General features: G+C 40.9%; 1 protein-coding gene across 1 annotated transcript in view; it reads left to right on the forward strand.

The window, feature by feature from the left end:
• plekhh2 (pleckstrin homology domain containing, family H (with MyTH4 domain) member 2) overlaps nt 1-24,299 on the forward strand; it is a 68,229-nt gene that overhangs the window by 31,830 nt on the left and 12,100 nt on the right. Inside the window, exons 12-18 of the mRNA XM_077236358.1 lie at nt 10,401-10,537; nt 10,622-10,735; nt 10,937-11,023; nt 11,146-11,304; nt 12,902-12,982; nt 13,066-13,218; nt 13,802-13,910. Of these exons, the coding sequence (XP_077092473.1) occupies nt 10,401-10,537; nt 10,622-10,735; nt 10,937-11,023; nt 11,146-11,304; nt 12,902-12,982; nt 13,066-13,218; nt 13,802-13,910 (840 nt within the window). The remainder of the gene's footprint in view (nt 1-10,400; nt 10,538-10,621; nt 10,736-10,936; nt 11,024-11,145; nt 11,305-12,901; nt 12,983-13,065; nt 13,219-13,801; nt 13,911-24,299) is intronic.

Consider the following 24,299-nt stretch of genomic DNA (forward strand, 5'->3'; position numbering starts at 1 on the left):
CACAAGAATAAATGAGTGCAAAGATTCAGTGTATGCATCTGTATGACAGTGTATGCACTGCGCAAGTTCATTTAAGTCTCACTCTGGCATTCTACTAGCAAGCAGATCTTACTGATAGGTCTTTCAAGTTGGCTTGTTTTAGTTTGAAGCCGTACACTGCGGACCAAGCCTTTCGAGTCAGGAAAGGCTTCAGTGACTCTAGCCAACATCCATGATCCTCTTGGCGCCGTGCTATCGGCTACTAGCACAACGTCTCCTGGACAGAATATGCGTCTGACACGAGACCATTTTTGCCGTGTTTGTAGAAGAGGAAGGTACTCTCGGACCCAGCGTTTCCAAAATAAGTCGGCAATGTACTGGATCTGTCTCCAACGATGTCTGGTGTAAAGATCTTCCTTTACGAACAAACCTGGAGGTAGAACAGGATGCACCTTAAGCTGCAGTATATGATTAGGCGTTAACGGCTCCAAGTCACTTGGGTTATTAGAAACAGTCGTGAGTGGACGGCTATTGAGAATGGACTCAACCTCACACATTACTGTCTGAAGCCCCTCATCATCCAGATATTGCAAGCTGGTGACTGACCGTAACGTCGTTTTGATCATGCGAATCAACCTCTCCCATATCCCCCCACAATGGGCACCATGGGGAGGGTTGAATGTCCATTTTACCCCCTTTTGGCGCAGACTTTTTTCAATTTGTTGCATGTTCCAAGATTTCAAGGACTCCTTTAGTTCCTTTTCAGTTGCAACAAAGTTTGTTCCATTGTCTGACCGCAACTCAGACACTGGCCCTCTTCTGGCAATGAAACGTCTGAATGCATGAATGCAAGAGTCAGTATCAAGTGAATGTGCAACTTCCAAGTGTATAGCACGGCTGGTAAGACATGTGAAAATCACGCCGTACCGTTTTACAATGCTGCGGCCTCGTTTTACCTCTAATGGCCCAAAATAATCAACCCCTACATGCGTGAAGGGTGGAAGGTCAGGGGTCAACCTGTCAACTGGCAAATCTGCCATTTTCTGTTCACCTGCACTCTTCTGCACTTTTCTGACCAGAGTGTTGGCGCAAGGAATCCAATATCTTTGTCTGAGTTTGGAGAGCATGAAATTTCTTCCACTGTGCCCAACTTCTTCATGGATGTGCTGAAGTAAGAGTTTGGAAACGTGATGGTCCTTAGGGAGAATAGCAGGGTGTTTCTGCTCAGTGGGCATTGCCATTTTACTCAGACGTCCACCCACCCGTAAGATGCCATTGGCCAGAAGAGGATCTAACCTGTAGATGGAGCTGTTTCTGTTTACATTTTGCATGCCTTTCTGCAAACAGGCTATTTCTTGTGGGAATCCCTACCTTTGGCAAAATTGTAAGATTGCGACCTCAGCATCCTCTAGATCACTGATTGATAGAACATATGGACCTGTCTTTTCATGTTTTCCTTTTCTTGTGGTCATGATATGTCTACTTAGATCTTTCTTGCCATTCTCAAGTAATTTCAACAGAACAGACCTCCTTTGAACCTCAGGAACCATGCCACAGCTTTCTTGAGGCTCATCCAAGTTGAGAAATAATTCATGAGGTAAGTAGTGGCGTCACAGCTTTCCTTCACAGCAACATTGACAGTGACAACTCCTTTTCTTAATTCAGGGTCATCTTGAGAGAGAATGGGTTCAGATGGAAGCGCTGGCCAGCAATGAGGTGGTTCCTTCAGAAAGTCTGGGCCATTGATCCATGTTGTTCTTTTCAAGAATGTGTTAACATGTAGTCCCCGGGAGGCGTAATCAGCAGGATTGAGTTTTGTGCCTATATACTTCCATTGGGATACATCTGTCGCACTTCTGATGACATTAACACGGTTTGCCATGAAGGTTAGGAATCTTCTGCTTTCATTCCGGATGTACCTTAGAACAGTCATGCTATCTGTCCAAAACAGAGACCTTTCCAATTCCATATGCAACTCCTCAGATAGCATCTTGTCCATTCGTACGGCCAAAACTGCAGCAGTGAGCTCCATTCGTGGTGTGGTCATCAGTTTTAAGGGAGCAACTCGGGCCTTTCCCATTATAAAGGTGACGTGGACCTTGTTGCTGCTCATCAGCCTAAGATAGGTAACTGTTCCATACCCAAGGTCACTCGCATCACAGAAGTGGTGCATCTGTGCTGTTTTGACATCTCCATAGTTGTTTGGTATAAGACATCGGTTGACCTTGAACTCCCTTACTTTTGGAAGATCTTTCCACCATTGCTTCCAGGCTTGAGCGTGGACCTCTGGCAATTCTTCATCCCATCCAATGTTCTGCTTGCATAACTCTTGCAAGATGTGTTTTGCCGGAAAGGTGAGAGGTGCAAGGAATCCAAGAGGGTCATATATAGAACTGACCATGGACAGAATCCCACGTCTGGTGCATGGACGCTCCTTTATGGTCACCTGGAATGTGAAGGTGTCTTCCTTAACACACCATTGCACCCCGAGAGCTCTTTCAACTGGCAAATCTTCTATGTCAAGGTCGAGATTCTTTTGGTTCTTGGCCCTCTCAGGCTCTGGAATGGAGTCCAAGACAGCTCTGTTGTTGCTAACCCATTTGGTCAACCTATAGCCTCCAGTTGCACAGAGTAATTTCAGCTCTTTACAAAGTCTAATGGCATTGCCCTCTGTGTCCACAGCCTTCAGCAAATCATCCACATAGAAGTTGTTTTTGACTGCGCTAGTTGCATCAGCCGAGAAGCACCCTTCGTTATCCTCCGCTGTCCTCTTTAACGCATAACTTGCACAGCTAGCTGATGATGTTGCGCCAAAAAGATGTACGATCATCCTGTACTCTTTCAGTGCCTGACTAACGTCCCCATCTGGCCACCAAAGGAAGCGCAAGAAGTTCACATGGTGAGATGGGACCTTTACTTGATAGTACATTTTCTCTACATCAGCCATGATAGCGATGTTGTCCAGACGAAAACGGACTAAGACCCCAATTAAGCTGTTAGTAAGATTGGGACCTTGAACGAGTTCAGTGTTCAGTGAGGCACCCTGATAAGATGCAGAGCAGTCAAATACCACACGCAAGCTCCCCTTCTTTGGGTGAAACACACCATGGTGTGGAATATACCACACTTTTCCATTTTCCTGCATCAACTGGTCTTGGGGTACAAGTTCAGCATGTCCGTATGATAGGACCGTTTCCATAAATGCCCCATATTCCTTATGAAAGTCATCATTCTTTTGAAACTTTCTTTTTAAAGACAATGCTCGTTGCTCTGTCATATGACGGTTGTTTGGCATCATAGGATTATCTTTCTTGAATGGCAAAGGCAATTGATAATGTCCAGCCACTATTTCAACAGAGCTGTCCATTACCTGCATGAATTTGTGGTCTTCCACCGACATTTGTTTCTTTTCCTCAAAACTCTTTTCTGGGAAATCATGGTTGTATTGCTGAATCAAAAGTTCACTCAGGTTATCAACGGAAATCCGATGTGCATGAACATATTTCTGACCTTGCTTGCTGATGCGTGCATCCTCAGTGTGGAGAAGTCCTTTCACTGCCCAGCCTAGCAGTGTTTTAACAGCACAGGGTCCATTTCCTTGGCTATTGATAATTCTCCACGGTTCCATCAATTTGGGTGCATTAATCCCAATCAGAAGGTCTATCCCAGCATTAATGTTGGGAATATCAACATCTTGAAGATAAGGCCATTTTCGTATATCTTCTCGTCTGGGGATGTGTTCCCTGTTGACTGGAATTTCCTGTTGAGTGTAAACTTCTGGTAATTGTATGAATTCCTTTCCGTCCAGGCTGCACACTTCCAGGCCCTTGGCTACCATGCTGTTAACAGATTTCTTTTGCCCCATAGTGCGCAGAAGTATTTGTTGATGTTTCCCATTAGCATTCAAGTTCCTCCTAAGTTGTTCTGTGCAAAATGTTGCCGAACTCCCTGGGTCAAGGAAAGCATATGTCTGCACTACATGATTTGAATTACTCATTTTGACTTGAACTGGTATTATTGCAAGTGTAAAATGTTTATTACTACAATCAAGTACCTCAGTTTTCAGTGAAACCAACCCGCTGCTCACTGCCTTTTTGTCTGAAGGACCTGCATTACTCTGCTCTCCTGTTACATTTTGAGGTATATGCAAGATAGTGGGATGTAATTTTGAACAAATTGAACAGGTTTGTCTACTTTTGCAGGTCATACTCATGTGTCCTTTAGCAAGACAACCAAAGCAGACACCTTTAGCCTTTAGCAGCTCAACTCGTGCGTTGTGAGACTTCTTCATCAGCTCTTGACATGACACAATCTCATGCTCACCATTACAGGCAGGACAAAGTTTTGATGAACTGTTTTTGGGCACATTGAATACTTGCATTGTGCTCTCTGTGTTGTTCTTGGGTGCAATTGCTACTGTTGTGGCGAAACTGCTCCCTCTGCTCTTCTGCATGGAACTCGTTGGCTTGCTACTGATAGCAGCTGTTTTTGGTGACCTTCTGTTTGAGGAGCCGTCTTGGAGGTTACCAAAAACTGGGTCTTGTAAAATCCTGGCCTGCCTTTCCAGGAAGAGGACAAGATCAGCAAACTCAGCTCTTGCTCCTGTTCGTTCCCTGATGTCAAAAGCATATGATCTCCATTTTTCTTTCACTTTATACGGCACCTTGGAGATTAGAAGCCTCTGGTTTAATGGAAGATTCAGCTCATCCATGTACCTTAAGGTACGCATTACATTACAGCATCCCCGGAGGAAAAGAGCATAACTGTACAGAGCTTCTCCATTGTCTGATGGAATATTATTCCAATTTAAGGCTTTATCCATATAAGCATTAGTAATTTTAAATTCATCCCCAAAATGAAGTTCCATTAGCCGTTTTGCCTCTGCATACCCTCTATCTGCATCCATATGAAGACAACTTCTGACCAGCTCCTTAGGTTGGCCAGAGGTGTATTGTTCAAGGTAATACAGTCTGTCTTGGCTATTGCTGGTGTTTTTCTCAATACAGTGTTCGAATGCCTGCATAAATGGTCTGAAGTTCAGAGGTTCACCGTTAAACATGGGAAGGTGCCTAGTTGGAAGTAAAGTCATTTTCTGTTGCTGTGCAATAAGATCGGCAACAGCACCCAGGTTGCTGGTATCTGAACTTAAAGGTGCATGTGGAAAGGAAGTACCTGCAGCTGCTTGACTGGTCAGATTTGATTGTAAGGTCTGGACAGGCCTTTGTGACCTCTTGGCTCTTGTATCCTGTGTTAAAACCTTTTGCAATGGTGTTTTGGGAACAGCAGAGATTCTGGCATATTCCACTGGTGAGGGTTCTGGATGAACATGTTCCTTGATACTGTCATATTTGCTCTCCAGATACGCATTCATGCCATCTCCTGGCAATTTTGAAACTGCTGTCGACATGAGTCTAGTGTTCATAGATTCAGCATCAATGCTCTGTAACACTTGCACCTTTGCATTAGCTGCAGCCAATTCTGTTTCAAGTTCAACCTTTTCCATTGCATTTTGCATTTTAATTCTTTCCATTTCCAAGGCGTGTTTTTTTCTTCAGTCCTTCAGTACGTTGCAAAAGAGCTGCCCTTTCAGCTTCAGCCTTTAAACGCGCGGAAACGTAAACACAAATGGCTCCTACACTAGCAATAAATAGACAGGAAGGGCAACACACACTAAATGCATTGTAGACTGAACAAGGAGTGCAGGAGAAGGAACACCTTAAGTAGTGAACACAAACGAGGATGATTAATTACACACAGCTGACACATATGAACTAATAATGACGGTGACCAAGGAGACAGAGTAGTGGCAATCTGAACAAGGAAACAGGTGACAATGAACAAACTGAAAGTCCATGAACAAAAGTTGATGGTGACAAATATGGAGTTGGTTTCCCCTTTTGTAGCTACTGTATAGCAGATTCCACTTTTATGGGAAGTCTTTACACAAGATTTTTGAGTGTTTCTGTGGGAAGTTTTATAGAGTATTAGTGTGGTCCGGCACTGATGTTGGACAAGAAGACCTGGCTTACAATCTCTGTTCCAGTTCATCCCAAAAGTGTTCTATGGGGTTGAGGTCAGGGCTCTGTGCTGGCCTGTCTAGTTCTTCCACACCAAACTCACTCATCCATGTATTTGTGAGCACAACGCAAGGTCCATACTCATGCTGGAATTAAAAAGGCCCTTTCTTCTGCATACCGGATGTGAGCATGTAATGGTTTACTCTCAGTTAAGGACCTGTGTGAAGAGGGGGTGTTTTCATCCTACTTATCTCTGTCTACAAAGTTTAATCTCCCCAATAGTCACCTATTTTATCTTTTCTTTTCTTTTTTTTTCTCAGATCAGACAATTTGTGCAGAAACTGTTCCCTAATTTCCCTTAAACCCAAACCAAACCCTGACAAATCAGAAGTCAAAGTAATAATTATGTTATGACTGAGATAAGATGTTTATTATCTTATCTCAGTCATAACATAAATAATTTAGTTATAATTAAATTAAGTAAGTAAAATTATCAATAAGTAAATTATTACTTTGACTTCTGATTTCGTGAGCTTAGAATTATACAGTTCTATCTCCGTTTAGGGTAGTTCTGAGATATTGAGCATCAAAGAGCATCATTTTTTTTATAAAAATAACACCACACAGGCATTAATAAACACCTAATGGATAAAATTATGTCAAAAACTCAATTTCGACCAAAAGTGGAGATAGAACGACATAATTCTAAGCTCATAATTTGTCAAAGCTTTTGAAGGAGACTTGGGAACAAGACATTTCTACTCTCACTTCAAATGACCAGTGGGCATTTAATCTTAAATCGGGTCCACTCTTCATCAGTTTGTGCCAGGTTGCACACCATGCACCTCAGCACTCTTTAACCTGAGTGCACTTTTTTGTGACTTTATGGTCTTCCGCTTTGTGGCTGAGTTGTTACTGTCCCTAAATGCATCCACTTTCCATTAATACCACTTACAGTTGACCATGAAATATCTAGCAGGGATGAAATTTCACAAACTGGCTTTTTGCAAAGGTGGCATCCTATTAGTGATGTGATATTTCAAACCGAGGCAAGCATAAATGGGCATGTCAGATGAAGTCGCAATTCGAGGCTTGTGCTGTTAACTTAGAAATCAGAAATTTTTGAACCCACAGATATTACATTACGAGTGAGTTTTCATTCAGACTTATTCAATTACATTTTTAAATACCCAGTTATACAATAATATAAATATACAAATTATTACAGAAAAATAAAATATTTGCCATATTAATTTTGTGTACAATATTCTTCTATTACATCATATTGATTTGATATTCACAGTCTTTAAATGCCACTTTTTTGTTAACTTTTTTTTTTTTTTGACAAAAAAAGGAAAGAACAACAGACAGACAGACCAAGGAACAGCAGACAGATATGTCATGGATTAAAATAAATGCTCAACATCATGTAAAACAGGGAGAAAAAAAACAAGACATATACATCTCAATTTGTATTCAGATAAGATACCCATTTTTTCCAATATGCTTCACATTAATCCTGGTATGTCTCAGAGAGAAAGTCAGATGTTCCATAACAAATTTCCCAAACTATTTCTATCCATTCAGCAATTGTCGGGGATTCTTTACTTAGCCATTTCCTAGTTATTGCTTTCTTGCTACCTGCTAAAAGTATTTGTAACAAATATCTATCTGCCTTTCTCAGCCCTGTTGGTAGATTTCCTAAATACATAACGCTGAAATTAAACTCAAGCTCTGAGCCGATTATAAACTGAATTGCCGTCACCACCTCTACCCAATACAAAGAAATAATAGGACACTCCCAAAAGATATGAAAATTACCAGCCGACATATAACCACACATTCTCCAACACTGACTATGCTCAGGATTATTGCTCTCTGACTTTTTTATATTGGGGGTTATAAAGAATCTTAGTGTTTTTCCAAGTGAATTCCCTCCACAGACCTGAACTAGAGGTGGTAGACTGTGTTCTGCATATGTTCAACCAGTCATCCCCACTTATCTTTATGTTAGCTTCTTTTTCCCACCTCATTTTTACATACATTGTTGAGAGTCCCCTGTCCAACTGTAAATATGAATATAACTTGGAAATCAGTTTTCTGCTAGTATTACCCTTATATGCGTTGATGATTATTGTAATCAGGTCTGTTCCCTTCTCTCCAGTAATTTTAATATGTTTATCAAAGTGGTGTCTCAATTAAAGGTATCTGAAGAAATCTTCCTTCCCTAAATAGTATGTATCTATGAGTTTTTTAAAGGCATCCAAAACATCAGTGGAGGATGTCATACGGTATGAAGTGATACCTGAATTAGTCCAGAGCTTGAATCTAGTGTCCAGACCAGCTGGTGCAAATTCTGTATCATATTTCACCCAACGTAATATTCGTAAATTTCTTTCAAATTCCTTATTTTTAAGTATTTGTGCCAGACGTTAAAAGGGGCTGCCATCCAATTAGTTAGTACTTGTTCAGATGTTTCTTCAGGAGAGTTTTTTCACCCAGTATAGATTGAAGAGGTATGCTTATTTGACTTCGCTCTAAGTCCTTCCATTTGGCATCACACTCAGGGTCACACCAACAAACCAGAGAACGTAACTGTGTATAGGGAGTTCAAACATCTAATTACCTGGTCATCAAAACCAAAGTGCTTAAGGACCAAATATAAATATTCACATTGGACAGAGTCAAAAGCCTTTTTTAGCGTCAAGACTTATAACCACTTATAACCACCATATTCCATGTCACTGTTTCTCATTATGATCAATGAGGTGGAGAGCCCGTCTCATATTGTCCTGGGTTTGCCTGTTTTTTTACAAAGCCTGTCTGGTCTGTGTCTATCAGATCCGGGATTATGTTTTCCAATCGTTTTAAATACCACATTTTAATGGTTAAATTAATTTTTCACAGAGAGCAATTCAATACACACACGCACTTTTAGGCTTTTATTTGTGCACGTAACATGAAACTATCTAGGGAATGTGTGGTGGCTGCTTCATCCAACGAAGCTTCTTTCACAGGTTGGCTGCTTTATTTTTTGCTAAACACCAGATGCCGCTGTTTTCAACACTCTCGTAGCTTTGAATCTATTCCCGAAACAATCAGGGGAATGCCTCAGTGCTTCATTTGCCCATCCCTACATCATATCACAGTACCACGCTTGACTTCACTGAGCTCTTCAGAAAAAAAAATTTTTTTCACAAATGTTTGTAAATGCAGATTGCATGGCTAGGTGCTTGATTTTATACACCTGTTGCAATACGTAGGTCTAATTGAAACTTTTGAATTCACTAATTAAATGAGTGTGTCTCAATACTTTTGTCCATAAAAGCTGCATTCCAATTCTGAGGCTGCATCCTTCGAAGGCCGCATTCAAAGGTCGATTGCATCGCAGGCCTTCCGATTGCAAAGGAGGCTGTCCCAATTCGATGGCTCCTTCAAATGTGGCCTCCAAATGCGTCCTTCGTTTCCCGTGCAATGAAGGATACAGCAGATGGATCCTTCGCAACCTACCCCAGAATTCATTAAATTCACAACAAAATATCAAAATTATTATTATATTATAAATATACATTATTATATACAGAAATGGACCATGGTGAACATATTTAGACAGTTTGTGAACCCTGTTTTGTTCTCAGACAGTTTAATATAACTTTCAAAAAAGTCCAGTACAAACGTTACTATCACTCATCAATGGTAGCTGTCACAGTTGCTAGGCGACAAGAACAATCCTCCGTAGGCTAGACCGTCCCATTTTACAATGCTCGTTCTGACCTTCATGGCCTTCGAAGGATGCAGCCTCTGAACTGGGATGCAGCTACTGTATAGTGTCCATTAATTTTATCTAAATACTAATTACATATAATTATATTAATAATGTATTTCATAATATGATGTTATTATTATATTATCAATTTATTTATTAATATATGTAATTTATTATAAAACATTATAAAAGAAGGCCCTTTGTTGTGCAGCACTTTATTTGGCCAAAGAAAATTTAGTAACACTTTATTTTACAGTGTCCTTGTTACATATGTTACATGTACTTACCATATTAATAGCAGTAAATTATGCATATTTGCATGCAACTAACCCTCAACCAAATCCTAATCCTAACCTAACCCTATAGTTAGTACATGTAGTTACTTAATATTACTCAGTATTAAATATATATAATTACACTGTAACAATGACATCTTAAAATAAAGTGTAACCAAATGTTTTATATTTTGTAAAGAAATTGTTATTTTTACATTTGATAACATTTTTTAAAATTACATTTTAAAGGTTTATGAATTAAATTGATTATACATGCTTTTTGCTTTAAAAAAAGGCCCATTAAAAATTGTATAGGGCTTTACTGACACACACACCTTAATGAATGTGTTGTGTTTTGCGTAGCTGTGTCATTATCTTCTATGACATCTGAGTGTGACTATGCCATTCCTCCTGACGCTTACTCCACTGATACGGAGTACTCTGAACCTGAAAACAAACTACCAAAGACCTGCTCCTCCAACAGTGACAACGGCAAGACTGTAAGTCACAAGTACACATGCACACATTTGTGCTTTTCAGTGAGTCACACCTGTGAGACCAAATGAGAATGTGTTGTATCTCAGGAGTCTATGGAGAAGTCTGGGTACCTTCTCAAGATGGTAAAGACATGGAAGAAAACATGGAAGAGGCACTGGTTTGTTCTGAAGGATGGGGAGCTTCTCTACTACAAATCACCAGTCAGTTTAAATGGCTTGTGTATCTCTTAATACTTTAAATTTGTTTGTTGTCCTATTTTACTCTCTTGTTTTACTTTCATTGTTTCTTTATTTCTTTCACAAAATTGTCATATTTTTTTAATTGTACGTTTTCTTTAAAGCACTTTCTAAACACTTTTTAATGTATGCTATATATGCTATTTATGCTATTTTGTTTCATAGAGTGACGTCATCCATAAGCCCCAAGGCCAGATTGATCTGAACGCATGTAGCACTATAGCACGTGGTGATGGAAAACAGATGCTTCAGGTAAAGTGAGAGAGAGAGAGAGAGAGAGAGAGAGAGAGAGAGAGAGAGAGAGATTGTTCATACATCTCAGATATAGGAGCATGTTATTTCACATGACTGCCCATGTTGATGTGTCCCCTCAGGTGGTGACAGGTAAAAGTGTGTGTAATCTGAAAGCAGATTCCCCAAACCTCCTGGAGGAGTGGCTGAGGGTTCTGCAGAGCGTCCTGAGGATCAAAGCTGCTAGTCCACTGTTCACACACCCAGATGTACGGCCCATTATGAAAGGACACCTGACAAAGGTATTCTGTAGGAAAGAAAAATCATTTGTATTCTGTTTTTGATTCAGTTTTCATTGTGTTTACTGTGTTAGCTAGCAGTTAGTTGATTAATTGGTTCAGTTCTCCTCAATTCCCTGCATGTTTGTTTCTATGGTTACAGATTGATTTGAGACCTAAGTTCAGGTGTGTTTCATTAATTATCTCGTAAGCTCCTTTGTTTGCCCTTGTACTTAAGTCCACACTTTGTGTTAGTTTCTTGTGCATTGTTGGATGTCAGTGTGTTCATAGTTGTTTCCTCTTAGGGGCTGTTTATATGACACCGTTTTCAACTAAAAACTTCCTATGCGCTCTGGCCGTTCGTTTACACGACAACGGCGTTTTGGGTGCCTGAAAACTAGAGGGTGACACGGGAGTGGATTTTCAAACCTCTCCCGTCCCACTCCCACAAAAAAAATCCTGTCCCGTCCCAATCCCGTGATACATAGTGATTTTGTTTCCCATCCCGTGGGATTCCCGAAAAAATGTCAGCCTCTAGTGTGGAGCACGTCATTACTTTACCAGCCACACCAAAGCAAACAGGAGAGCATAAAGAGACGGAGCAAAATGAATTTAGTACAAAATTTAAATATGGAGTTTATTTATAGAAACTGTATATTTGTGTATAAAGTTGGGCATCAGTTTTATTACGATTCCCGGTCCCGCCCACTCCCGCTGACATTTTTTCCTTTCCCGTCCTAATCCCGTGATACATAGTGATTTTCGCGGGATTCCCGTGACCCGCGGGATTCCCGAAAAATTGTCAGCCTCTACTGAAAACGTAAAGTTTTGAAAACGGGTTTCAAAGTGCAAGTATTTGTAAAACAACAAAAACGCAAATCTCTGAAGACGATGACGTCATGCACATGCATATTACATGTTCAGTCTATAATGTTTCATCGCCATCTAACGGCCTGGCTGCAGAAAACAGGGTTTTTAGTCATTTTAGCAGATCCGTGTGAATGGGGATCGTTTTGACAATGATGTCGTCTGTACGTGGAAAACTCCAAGGAAAACGTCTCCGTTTTAAGCATATCATTGTCGTGTAAACGTACCCTTACTTATTCTCCTGGTTATTATTTTGAATCTTAGAATAAAGATTTATTTTGAGTATCTCCTTTGTCTTGCACTTAATGTTGTGCACTTAATGTCATGACACGACCATGACACACTACTGTTCAAAAGTTTGTGGTTAGATTTTTTTATGTTTTTAATGTTATTAAAGAAAGCTACATTTTCAGTAGTTTCCATTACTCCAGTTTCATATGTTCCTTCAGAAATCATTCTAATATGCTGATTTGGTGCTCAAGAAACATTTTCTTTTATTATGTTCAATGTTCATTATTTTCTGCTTCATATTTTTATGGACACTGTGAAACATTTTTTCTGGAATCATTGATTAATAAGTTGAAAAGAACAGAATTTATATGAAATTGTAATGTTTTGTAACATAACAAATGTATATACTGTCACTAATGATAAATTTAATGAATCCTTGCTGAATAAACAAATTTTTTTTTTTAAGTTGTAGACGTTTATAACTTGTTGGCTGTGTGTTATATGTTGTCTCTGACTCTTTAAGGTGAAACATGGCTACTCTAAGCATGTGTGGTGTGTGCTTTTTGGGAAGATTCTCTACTACTTCAGAAGTCAAGAGGACAAGGTCTTTTGTCTCCTTAAATCAGAGTCATCTTGCACAAGACATGTGTATGTGTGCATGTACTAATATTGTATTTCCCTACCAAGTTTCCCCTAGGTCAGATCAAACTGTGGGATGCTTGTGTGGAGGAAGTGCATAAGTCATGTGACTTAGCTGAAGTCTCTGCTCAGTATACCCTGTCCATTCAGTCAGTCAGCCAGGGCCCGACATACCTGCTCATCGACTCACCTCATGAGAAGGTACAGTAGGAAAGCCATACTGAATTATACTTCAATACAACCACAAATACCTCTTGCACATCCCTTGTGAAAGGGACAGTAAGTGTACTTAAAGAGAGTATTTTCTAAACTAGACTTGTTTTATTTTTATATTATTATAAGACAACAAAATATTGTCTCTTCATTTTAAATGGACAGCATATATATTTAATCAAACCTTCTGTGCTTGGACCCCTAAATAATGAAATTAAATATAAAGATGTACTAGTACTACTTAAGTGGGTCAAAAAACTCTCTTAATTTTGACTAATTTGTTCTGTTTATAATAATAACTAATGTTTTTATTTAATTGTAAATAAATGTTAACTGTCCAAAAACATTACATTCAGTTCGCTCTTAAATATATAATTGTAAAGTATGTTATTTCCATAAATAAGTGCTCTTTTTAAAAGTATGCTTTAGTAAGTGTACTTCTTTTTCACAAGGGATCTTATTTCATTACGGCATAGAAAAGGTATAAATTCAAAGATAATCCTAAATGTTTGAGTAGTTTATGGTGAAACAAAACCTCATTGTTGCTTGTGTATGTGTCCTTCTCCTGTAGACAGCCTGGTTTTACCATCTGTCTGTGGCAGCAGGCACTACAGTGGGGCAGGTGGGAACTGAGTTTGAGCAGCTGGTTGGTAAACTTCTCAACATGCAGGGAGACCCAGGTAAGAAACTAACTGCAAGATTCTGTATGATCGTGTTATTAATTTTATATATTTCATTGTGGTGGAGTGTCCTACATCAGAGATGTGCGGTAGAAGGACAAGACATGCCTCCGTCGGATGTTTAAAACTGGTATAAAAGTCTTGTCCACCATGTAGCTTATTCTGCCCAAGAACCACCAACTTAGACAGGAAGAGACATTTACTGTAAATGACCAACCACTATTGATCATGCTAGTCAAGTCAAGTCAAGTCACCTTTATTTATATAGCGCTTTTTACAATACAGATTGTATCAAAGCAGCTTCACAGTGATTATATTTGTGATGCTACAACAATAGGATGACACAAAAACATGAATTCAAAAATAATGAAGTTATTAAATCTCTGTGATTGGCTCCCAGTAGTTGCGTAGATCTACTGTGCATTAGATGGTCTGTGGACACAAGGAGGGATGTGATTTTTCCATATTTATAAGGCTTACTGCTCATGATCCAGTATTTTCGATGTTTTGGAGTAGCTTTGTTCACAGTAAATGCTGCTTCATGCAAACTCCATCCCTGCAAGTGATTTGGGTCGCTTATAACCTGCATTTGAAAATGCAAGACACATCAACCATCTTCCTTAACTTGTAATGATAAGCTCTTATAAATCTGTTGTCAACAAATGAAAAGGTTTAAAGGGGACATATCATGCTTTTAAATCGTTCCTTTTTCCATATAAATCATACATTTGTGGTCTATATAAAGCAGAACTGCAATGTTTGGGTCTGAATTCCTCATTATTATAGCTCCACAGGCCCCTTTTCTACCCCTTTTCTGATGTGCGTCTGAGAGCAACTCGTTTTGGTGCGGTCTCTTTAAATGCAAAGGTTGCAGAAGTCACACTCGTTTCAACTCCACCCCGTTCGGCCATTTTTGTAGTTTGATAGCAGAGATACGATTATTTAGCTAGCGGCACAGAAACTTTTTATTCACACGTTATTAACAAAATGTCAACAACGGAAGACTTGTCCATCAAGCCTTACATGTTCGAGCCAGAACCGGACCCGGAGCGAGATGAAAATGAAGACGATGAACCTGCAGAACAACGTCTTCATATGAATGTACCGCAATGGTATTTTGCTGTATTTACTGTAACTTCTCCATCCATGCCCACTACTACAATACTGCATGTTTTACAACGACTATTTAACACTCACAAAACAAAATATAAGTTATATTATAAACAATTAAAGAAAAGCACGTTATTATTGCACATAAAAACGTTATTTACAGCTTACCGAAGTGCTCTGTTCGTCGTCTCCAAAGATAGAAGGAATTGACCCCTCAATAGAGATCGCTAAGACATGTGACCAACTGGGTGGCAACGTCATCAGAACGCAAAGAATTATGGGTATGTTTGGCCCGTTTACATGGGCTGGCATAGCAGGCTAGTGTTTTGGCATGAAAAAAAAAATAGCGTGAAAAAAAGAATATAGGCTAATCCTACAAAATGCAGTGGGCTGAAGAAAACATTGTCGGACCATACAAGAAAACTGTCGTCCGTTCAAAAGTAATGTTTTAAGCACCACACTCCTCGCTCTCTCTCATCTATCTGCATGCAGTCAGAATTCATGTCAAGAGAGACGCGATCGAACTGTGTGTGTGTGTGTGTGTGTGTGTGTGTGTGTGTGTGTGTGTGTGTGTGTGTGTGTGTGTGTGTGTGTGTGTGTGTGTGTGTGTGTGTGTGTGTGTGTGTGTGTGTGTGTGTGAGAGAGAGAGAGAGAGAGGGAGAGGCGCGGGCGCGATCGAACAGTGGAAGTTGGAAACATAAAAAAAACATACGCCGTCATTTTGTTCATAGAGGTTATCATTCAAACTGCAAAGTGTTTACTTATTTTTGTGTAACTTACACTCGCAATAAAACACAACATTGTGCTTTTGTCACGCCCTAAACTCTGGTCAAGCTGTAACATACAACTGTCACCCAAACACACACAGTTTCAAAAGCAACATATTTATCCAACCCCATTTCAAAACAGTCTGTGGGTTACATCTTTTGGACATTAATCATATCGCATTGCTTTTCATTTCTTGTCTTCAGAGCAGTTACATATTCTACATTGATTAAAAAGAAAATCAAATTTGTTTTTAATGGTAGTATTATTTTATACAAAAAATCAATTATTTACCATTCAGATAAGAATAAAGTCAGGGTTAATTAAAATTAAGGAAAACAAATATATTGATCTGTTCTTAAAGGATAATCAGGTATTTCGCACTTTGAGTCTATTTTCTAGTTTGTTTTGGATGAACTACGCTAGAGTGGTGGGTAGAATTTTGACGATAGGTCCTGTCTCGACTTTTTGAATCTTTCAGAATCACCTCTGACCGCTTCAGAGTGGCTGTCTACGAGCATACACAAACATGTCCTTAAAACAACCCTTAACGTTCATTTTCAAAACTGTGCAAGAAGGACTATTGCAGTTTATAACACAGCAGGTAGACGGCATCTTGAACACTGCGTTCTTCCCTCCATACAATCTAGTCTGGCGCCTTCTGTATGTGCCGCGGATTCCCAAAATGCTTTGCGTTCACCACTGGCAATGCGTCACGATGACGTCACATTAGCAATCTCTATAAGACGAAGTCTATCGGCAAATGCTTCTTTATACTGGCGGAGGTTGTTGAAGTAGTTATCCTTGAAGTGCTTTGTTCGTGCACACAAAAATGACTTTAACCACAGATGTGGGTAACAGTTACATTTCCATGAAAAATAAAATTCAACCAGGCACTTCGAAGAGGTTCTGATGCTGGGAGACGGTGTAATGAAGTTACTACATGCATATGGGTTACTACATCCAACAACCAAACATTTTGACTTACCCTCTCGTAACTTCTGCATCCTTGAGCTTGTACTATAAAATCGCAGCGAGAAATTAAAATGGTGGATTGCTCGAAGTGTCGGGCCGGTAGTCGATGTCCTTATTTGGCAGTTCCGCTGCAAATACTGTCAGTAATTGTTCATAAAACGGAACAGGTTGCAAAATATGACCAAAACAGAATATAAAGATATCAACGAAGCACCTGAATAGATTAATTTTAGCATTTCTGTACTTATAAACACTCCAATTATACAACAAAATGCATTTACGGGCTAAAAAAGTGGATTTAGCATGATATGTCCCCTTTAAAGGGTAACTCTACCCTTTAAAGAAATTACAGATTACTGGGTGTTAGATTTTTAGAGTCACTTATTTGCTTTAAAAAGTCTTTTAAAATGTCAATGACGTCATACAAATCGCACGACCAGAGAATGCACCTGAGACCTGAGTCTCAAAAGTTTGTAGGCAAACTTACTTCACGCAATACCACAACATCCAATTGGAAAATTCAACTGCAGTAGCCACCGTTCAAACTGAAGAGGGCAGCATTCAGACGTTTTTACACCATATGTTGTAGAATTAAAATACTTTATACCCAAATGTCAAAAAATTTACTCGAATCAATGAACAGCATTAATAAAGCCCCAGTCTTACAGATCATTAACTAAAAAAGTTGTTTTAGGGTTTAGTTACACTTTAACCTCCTGAGACCTGAGAGTTTCCCTGGTGTGCATTTTATAATTGTTCTTGCTATTTGGGATAAGTAGGACCTAATAAGTATAATAACTAAAATTTGTTTTTGTACAGGAAGTAGTTTTTGCATAAAATGATGTCCTCATGCGAGGACAGTGGGTCTATCTTAAATTTATACTCCTGAGACCAATGCATATAATAACCAGATATTATCTTTGAACATGAAGCATTTTTTGAAAAAAATGATGTGCACATATGTGGACACTGGGTAAACAATCAATACACCATTGTGTAACAAAGTGCAAATCTCTTTTATTTACAGCCTGAGCACTGTGCCTGAACATTTTCCGTTGTTACTCTTGCATGTATAAATTCTGAACATTGATATGGAAAAACAAAATTAATATAATAATAAAATATAATATCCATAATAATATATAATATCCAAATAAAAAACATCCATAAAACTTGAAAATTTGCTTTCTTTTTTGTATCACTCCAAAACTTCTGCTTCTCCAAACTAGGAATGTTCTTTTTATCTGTGGGAACAGTGGATCAAACTTAACTGGTGTAAAAGACTGTGTAACAGTTGCCCCTGAACCCACCATGGGCTTTCTTCGAGCCCAGGAGAAGTACGCCATGACTGGGATGCTCTTTTCAGAAAAATAAGACCGTCTTTTCCTAGAGGTTTTATGATTTTCAGAGCTCCAGGGAGGTCTGAGGCCCCGTCCACACTACTACGTTTTAGTTTAGAAACGCAGACCTTTTGCTACGTTTGCACCTCCCGTCCACACTAAAACGGCAAAAACGAAGACCTAAAACAGAGAAGTTTAGAAACGCTGCCAACCCCGTTTTGAATCTCTGGAGGGCGTTTTAGTGTAGACGGGTCGAAACGGAGGACTTTATAAACGATGACGCAGAGGCTCAGGCTTGGATGTCATACAATGGAAGAAAACGCACAACAACAGCCTGGACTACCAGTTATGTTAGTGCCAGTAAATTCTGCCTTTCACAATGCTATAACTGCCTACATGCGCCGGAGGCAAGCTATTATTCCAGCGATCTGACAGTTCCCGTGTGCAGCGGCGGTATCGACCGTACATGGAGCGTCGGTTTTGAGTTAGGCCGGGAAGAACCAGCGCATGGTGGGATAATTTTATCAATGAAATTGTAGTCAGTGATGTGACATTTGAACCGAGGCGTCAGAGCTTGCGTCGAGAAAAAATGGGCGTGCCAGATGAAGCCGCGATTCGAGGCTTGTGTTGTTAACGTAAAAATCACGTGACCAATGACAAACGAGGCCTCGGTTTGTGTGGATACGTCATCGGTTCGGTCTGAGTGTCGTTACGGATAAAGGGGATTCGAAACTCGCGCCACCTTGTGGGTGTTGTTAGGAGTAGTAGAAGCAGTTGTAGTAGTGTCAGAGAGTCAAAGAACTCTCATTGTTATTGTCGTTATTGAGTCATATATGTGTTAGGGCTGTAATAATATACAGGCTGTATATTATTACATTATATAGAATATGTAATATTCTTTTTTTTATTTATATGTTCTATTATGTAGAATATGTTTATTATTATTATTAATTATAGTAGCTATATTATAGTCTTGTTATATTAATGAGATAAGATTATTTGGATTTTTGGATCTGGACTGCTTTTTGTTTTGGATCGCCCTTTTGGATTTGTTTGCTTTTTGCGACTCTTCCTTTTTCCTGGTAATGGAGCTAGCTAGAAAGAGGAAATCCTCCCCCTGTCTGGGCTCAAAAGAAGCATCAGTATCCTCATTTATACCAACTGGCACTGGCATTTTTATGTTCCTCTGCATCCTCTGTTCCTTGTGAAAGGATTTTTTCCAAGGCTGGAGAGGTTTTGTCCAAGAAGAGGAATCGTCTAAACCCCAACACACTTAAAAAAATTCTGTTTCTCAATAAAATCTATTGTAATCCTTCCTTCACCCACCCCAAACTGCAGTGTTGCAGTTTGCTCCTCTAAATCCCCAGTCCCATAAGCACAACACTGCACTAAATCGAGTAACAGTTCACTGCACAAAACACCCCAGAAACAATTCTTAACTTTTTTCCACCCCATACTATTCTGTTGCATTTTACTTTATTACACTCCCTCCACCATAAGCACTGCACTCAACACAGTGTCACTTCTGTTGTTCACTATCCAAACAATTTATGAATAATTAATTAACTGTCTGTGTGACAGTTGTCTCTGCACAAGTAAATTCAGACAGAGAAAGATAGGCTACATCTTTTATTTTATACCCAGGCAATGGACACATGTCTGCCCAGGTCTTTTTATTATTGCTAATGAAAGGTTACAGACATTAACGGTGAGAAGAAAATAAATAAATAAAATATCACCTGAATTTTTAAGATATTGCACTAAACAGTGGGAGTATTGCACTTACAGGCATATGCCTTGGGAGATATGTTAACTGTTCAGAAGGGAGATGGCCTGTGGGAAGAAACTGTTCCTGTGCCGAGATGTTCTAGTGGCCAGTGATCTGAGTAGCCGTCTTGACGGTAACAGTTCAAACAGGAGGTGTCCAGGGTGATTGGAGTCTGTGATGATTTTACCTGCTCTCTTCCTCACTCTGGAAGAGTACAGGTCCTGGAGGGATGGCAGGGGGGCACCAATAATCCTCTCCGCAGTCCGGACTGTCCGTTGTAGTCTCCTGATGTCTGATTTGGTAGCTGAACCAAACCAGACAGTGATGGAAGTGCATAAGACAGACTCAATAACGGCTGAGTAGAACTGAATAAGCAGCTCCTGTGGCAAGTTGAACTTCCTCAGCTGGCGAAGGAAGTACAGTCTCTGCTGGGCCTTTTTCACAGTGGAGTCAATGTGATTGTCCCACTTCAGGTCCTGAGAGATGATAGTGCCCAGGAACCTGAATGACTCCACTGCTTCCACAGTGCTGCTCATGATGGTGAGTGGGGGGAGTGCTGCGCTGTTCCTCCTGAAGTCCACGATCATCTCCACTGTTTCGAGCGTGTTCAGCTCAAGGTTGTTATAACTGCACCAGACAGCCAGCTGTTCAACCTCCAGTCTGTAAGCAGACTCGTCACCGTTTTGGATGAGACCGATGACAGTGGTGTCGTCTGCAAATTTCAGGAGCTTGACAGTGTGGTCTTTAGAAGTGCAGTCATTAGTGTACAGGGAGAAGAGCAGTGGGGAGAGAACGCACCCTTGGGGAGCGCCAGTGGTGATTGTGAGTGTCTTGGATATGTGTTTCCCCAGTCTCACTCGCTGCTGCCGGTCCTGTCAGGAAGCTGGTGATCCACTGACAGATCGAGGATGCCATGGAAAGCTGGGTCAGTTTGGCTGTGAGAAGACCAGGCATGATGGTATTGAAGGCCGAACTGAAGTCCACAAAGAGGATCCTTGCATAAGTCCCTGGTCTGTCGAGATGTTGCAGAATATATTGCAGTCCCATGTTGACTGCATCATCCACAGACCTGTTTGCTCTGTAAGCAAACTGAAAGGGATCCAGCAGGGGTCCGGTGATGTTCTTCAGGTGGGCCAGCACCAGTCTTTCAAACGACTTCATGACCACAGACGTGAGAGCGACAGGTCTGTAGTCATTATGTCCAGTGATTTTGGGTTTTTTGGGGACAGGAATGATAGTGGAGCGTTTGAAGCAGCAGGGAACTTCACACTGCTCCAATGATCTATTGAAGATCTGCTCGAAGACCTGGGCCAGTTGGTCAGCGCAGGCTTTTAAACAAGCAGATGAGATGCCGTCTGGGCCTGAGGCTTTCCTAGTCTTCTGTTTTTTGAAGACTCTGCTCACGTCCTCCATACAGACCTTAAGCTCAGGTAGGATGGCAGGAGGGGGGAGTAAGGGGAGAGCAGGAGGTGATGGTGAATGTGTGAAGTGCAGATCAGACCGGGTGTGTGGTGTGAATGAGGGCTTTTCAAACCGGCAGTAAAATTAATTTAAATCGTCAGCCAGGTGTTGATTGTCCACAGATCGGGGGGATGGTGACTTGTAGTTGGTGATCTTCCTCAGGCCATTCCAGACTGATGATGGGTCGTTGGATGAAAACTGTTTTTTCAGTTTATCAGAGTAGTTCCTTTTAGCAACTCTGATCTCCTTTGTCAATCGGTTTCTGGCCTGGTTATACAAGATTTTATCCCCACTTCTTTAAGCATCCTCTTTGGCATGACGAAGGTGTTTGAGTTTCCCAGTAAACCATGGTTTATAATTAGTGAATGATAAGAATGTCCTGGTAGGAATGCATGTATCCTCACAGAAACTTATATATGATGTTAAAGTATCTGTGAGCTCATCCAGATCGTTGGTAGCAGCTTCAAAAACAGTCCAATCAGTGCAATCAAAGCAGGCCTGTAGATTCTGCTCTGCTTCATTAATCCATCTTTTTACAGTCCTTATTACAGGTTTAGCTGATTTCAGTTTCTGCCTGTAGGTCGGTATGAGATGAACCAAACAGTGATCAGAGAGCCCCAAAGCTGCTCGTGGGACCGAGTGATACGCATATCTTATTGTGGTGTAACACTGGTCCAGTATATTACTGTCTCTGGTGGGACATGTAACGTGCTGTCTGTATTTTGGTAGTTCACGGGAAAGATTTGCTTTGTTAAAATCCCCAAGAATGATTAAAAGAGAGTCTGGGTAGCTTTGTTCCGTTTCAGCTATTTGTTCAGCCAGCTGTTGTAGCGCCGCACTCACACACGTGTCTGGAGGGATGTAAACATTCACGAGAATGAAAGAGGAAAATTCCCGAGGCGAGTAGAAGGGTTTACAGTTTATGAAATGTGCCTCTAAATTAGAAGAGCACATCTTCTTCAGTGTTGTTACATCTGAACATCAACTTTCGTTAATGTAGAAACACAATCCACCACCTCTCGTTTTCCCCGTTAGCTCCGCGATGCGATCCGCTCGGAACAGCTGGAAGCCCGGCAGATGTATTGCGTTGTCCGGTATGGCTTCACTCAGCCAGGTTTCAGTGAAGCACAAACCAGCAGAGTTTAAAAAATCCTTGTTAGTGTGGGTGAGGAGAAGAAGTTCATCCGTTTTGTTAGGAAGGGATCGGAGATTCGCGAGATGAATACTGGGGAGTGCAGTGCGCAGGCCGCGCTCGCGGAGTTTAACCAGCGTGCCGGCACGCTTCCTGCGTTTGCGTCTGAACGCGCGTTTGAACAACACCGCTGCCCCTCCGACGAGAATGTCCAGCAAAGCATCAGAATAATCAAAACCTGTAGAAAAGGTTTCTGGTGTGTGTTTCCTAATGTCCAGTAGTTCGTCTTTGGTGAAACTGATAGGAAAAGAATGACTAAACGCAGAACAAACAATCAAAAACAACACAATAGCTGGAGAGCTCCACACCTAGGCAGCCATCCGCGGCACCATCTTGAATGTTTTTATACGCAGCTAAAACGCTGATGTGGACGGAGATCGTATTCGTTTTAATTCTCCGTTTCTAAACTAAAATGCAGTAGTGTGGATGGGGCCTGAGAGCATGGAGCTCTGAACCCACCGCAGCTTTTTGGACTTTGTCATTATTAAGAGCTTGGCTTCAGAGTCAACATCACCATGGGCTTTGCACTTTTCAGAAATATCAGCCCGTCTTTTCCTGAAGGTTTCATGTTTTTCAGAGCTCCACCACGGTGGAGATTCAACTCACTCCCCAGCCAGAGTGCATTTCTCTCCGGCCTGGGTCACAGCCATTGAGGCCCTGGAGGTTTGAACCTGTGTAAAGCCCAATTTATACTTCTGCGTTGAACTCACGCCCTAGCTACGTCATAAGCCTGATTTATGCTTCTGCGTCGAATCGACAGCGTACCCCCCCAGACCCCTCTGCGTCGCCGCGAACCCCTCCGCCGTAGCTCGACGTGCACCTCCAAAAAATTGTAACTACGCGTCGAGGCGACGCAGTCCACAAGGGCTGTGATTGATCAGATGCACCGCGATGCAACTCAACCTGACGCAGGACCATAAAACGGCCACGACGCCGTAGGAGTGACGGCGTAGGTACGCCGTGGAGTTGACGCAGAGGCATAATGAGGCCTATAGGCTGTGTGTAGCGCGCGTACCCTTCGGTGTACCCTGACGTGCACCTCTCCAAAAATGTAACAATGCGCTCCCTCTGCGTGCGTCAACCATGCGTCAACGCGGACAACGATGCAGAAGTATAAATTAAAACCAATGCGTAGTCTACGGCGTAGAGGTTCCAGCGTAGGTCCGACGCAGAAGTATTTAAATCAGCCTTAACAGAGCGTGTGTGTGCGCGCGCGATCGCGATTGAGCAAGAGTGTGTGTTTGTGTGTGATCGCTATCGAGCAAGAGACAGTGTGTGTATGCGCGCACGATCGCGAGTGATCGAGAGAGAGAGTGTGTGTGTGTGTGTGTGTGCGCGCGCGCGCTCGAGTGAGTGAGCCAGTGTGCGTCACGAAGCTCAATGCCACTACAAATTTTTTTTTTTTTGCTAACATCTTATACAGTTTCAACAAAGCTAAAGTCCCATTGTCCTCATATGTGGACATCAACTTTAGCAGCATAGTAAATCGTTATTGTTACAAAAGTTTGTCAAATGTGCATGCCATTTTAATCATACAACACTACTATGCATAACTTAACAAAGAATCAACAATGAAATGTTTTTAGATTTTTTTATATTGTGGACGTTTTGGTCTGGTGTGGCTGCGTGACATGTGACCTGTGTTCTCCGCCATCTTATTTATGTTAATTTTTTCTCTCTTCTGACCCCACCAGATGGCAGTGTAAGTGTCCTCGTTTGTGAAAAACATGTTTCAGTTACACAGAACTAAGTATTATGCTCCACACAACCAAAAATGT

Source organism: Siphateles boraxobius, unplaced genomic scaffold (assembly GCF_051911475.1).
Source record: "Siphateles boraxobius isolate OS27281-9 unplaced genomic scaffold, OSU_SipBor_1 20, whole genome shotgun sequence".
NCBI lineage: Eukaryota > Metazoa > Chordata > Actinopteri > Cypriniformes > Leuciscidae > Siphateles > Siphateles boraxobius.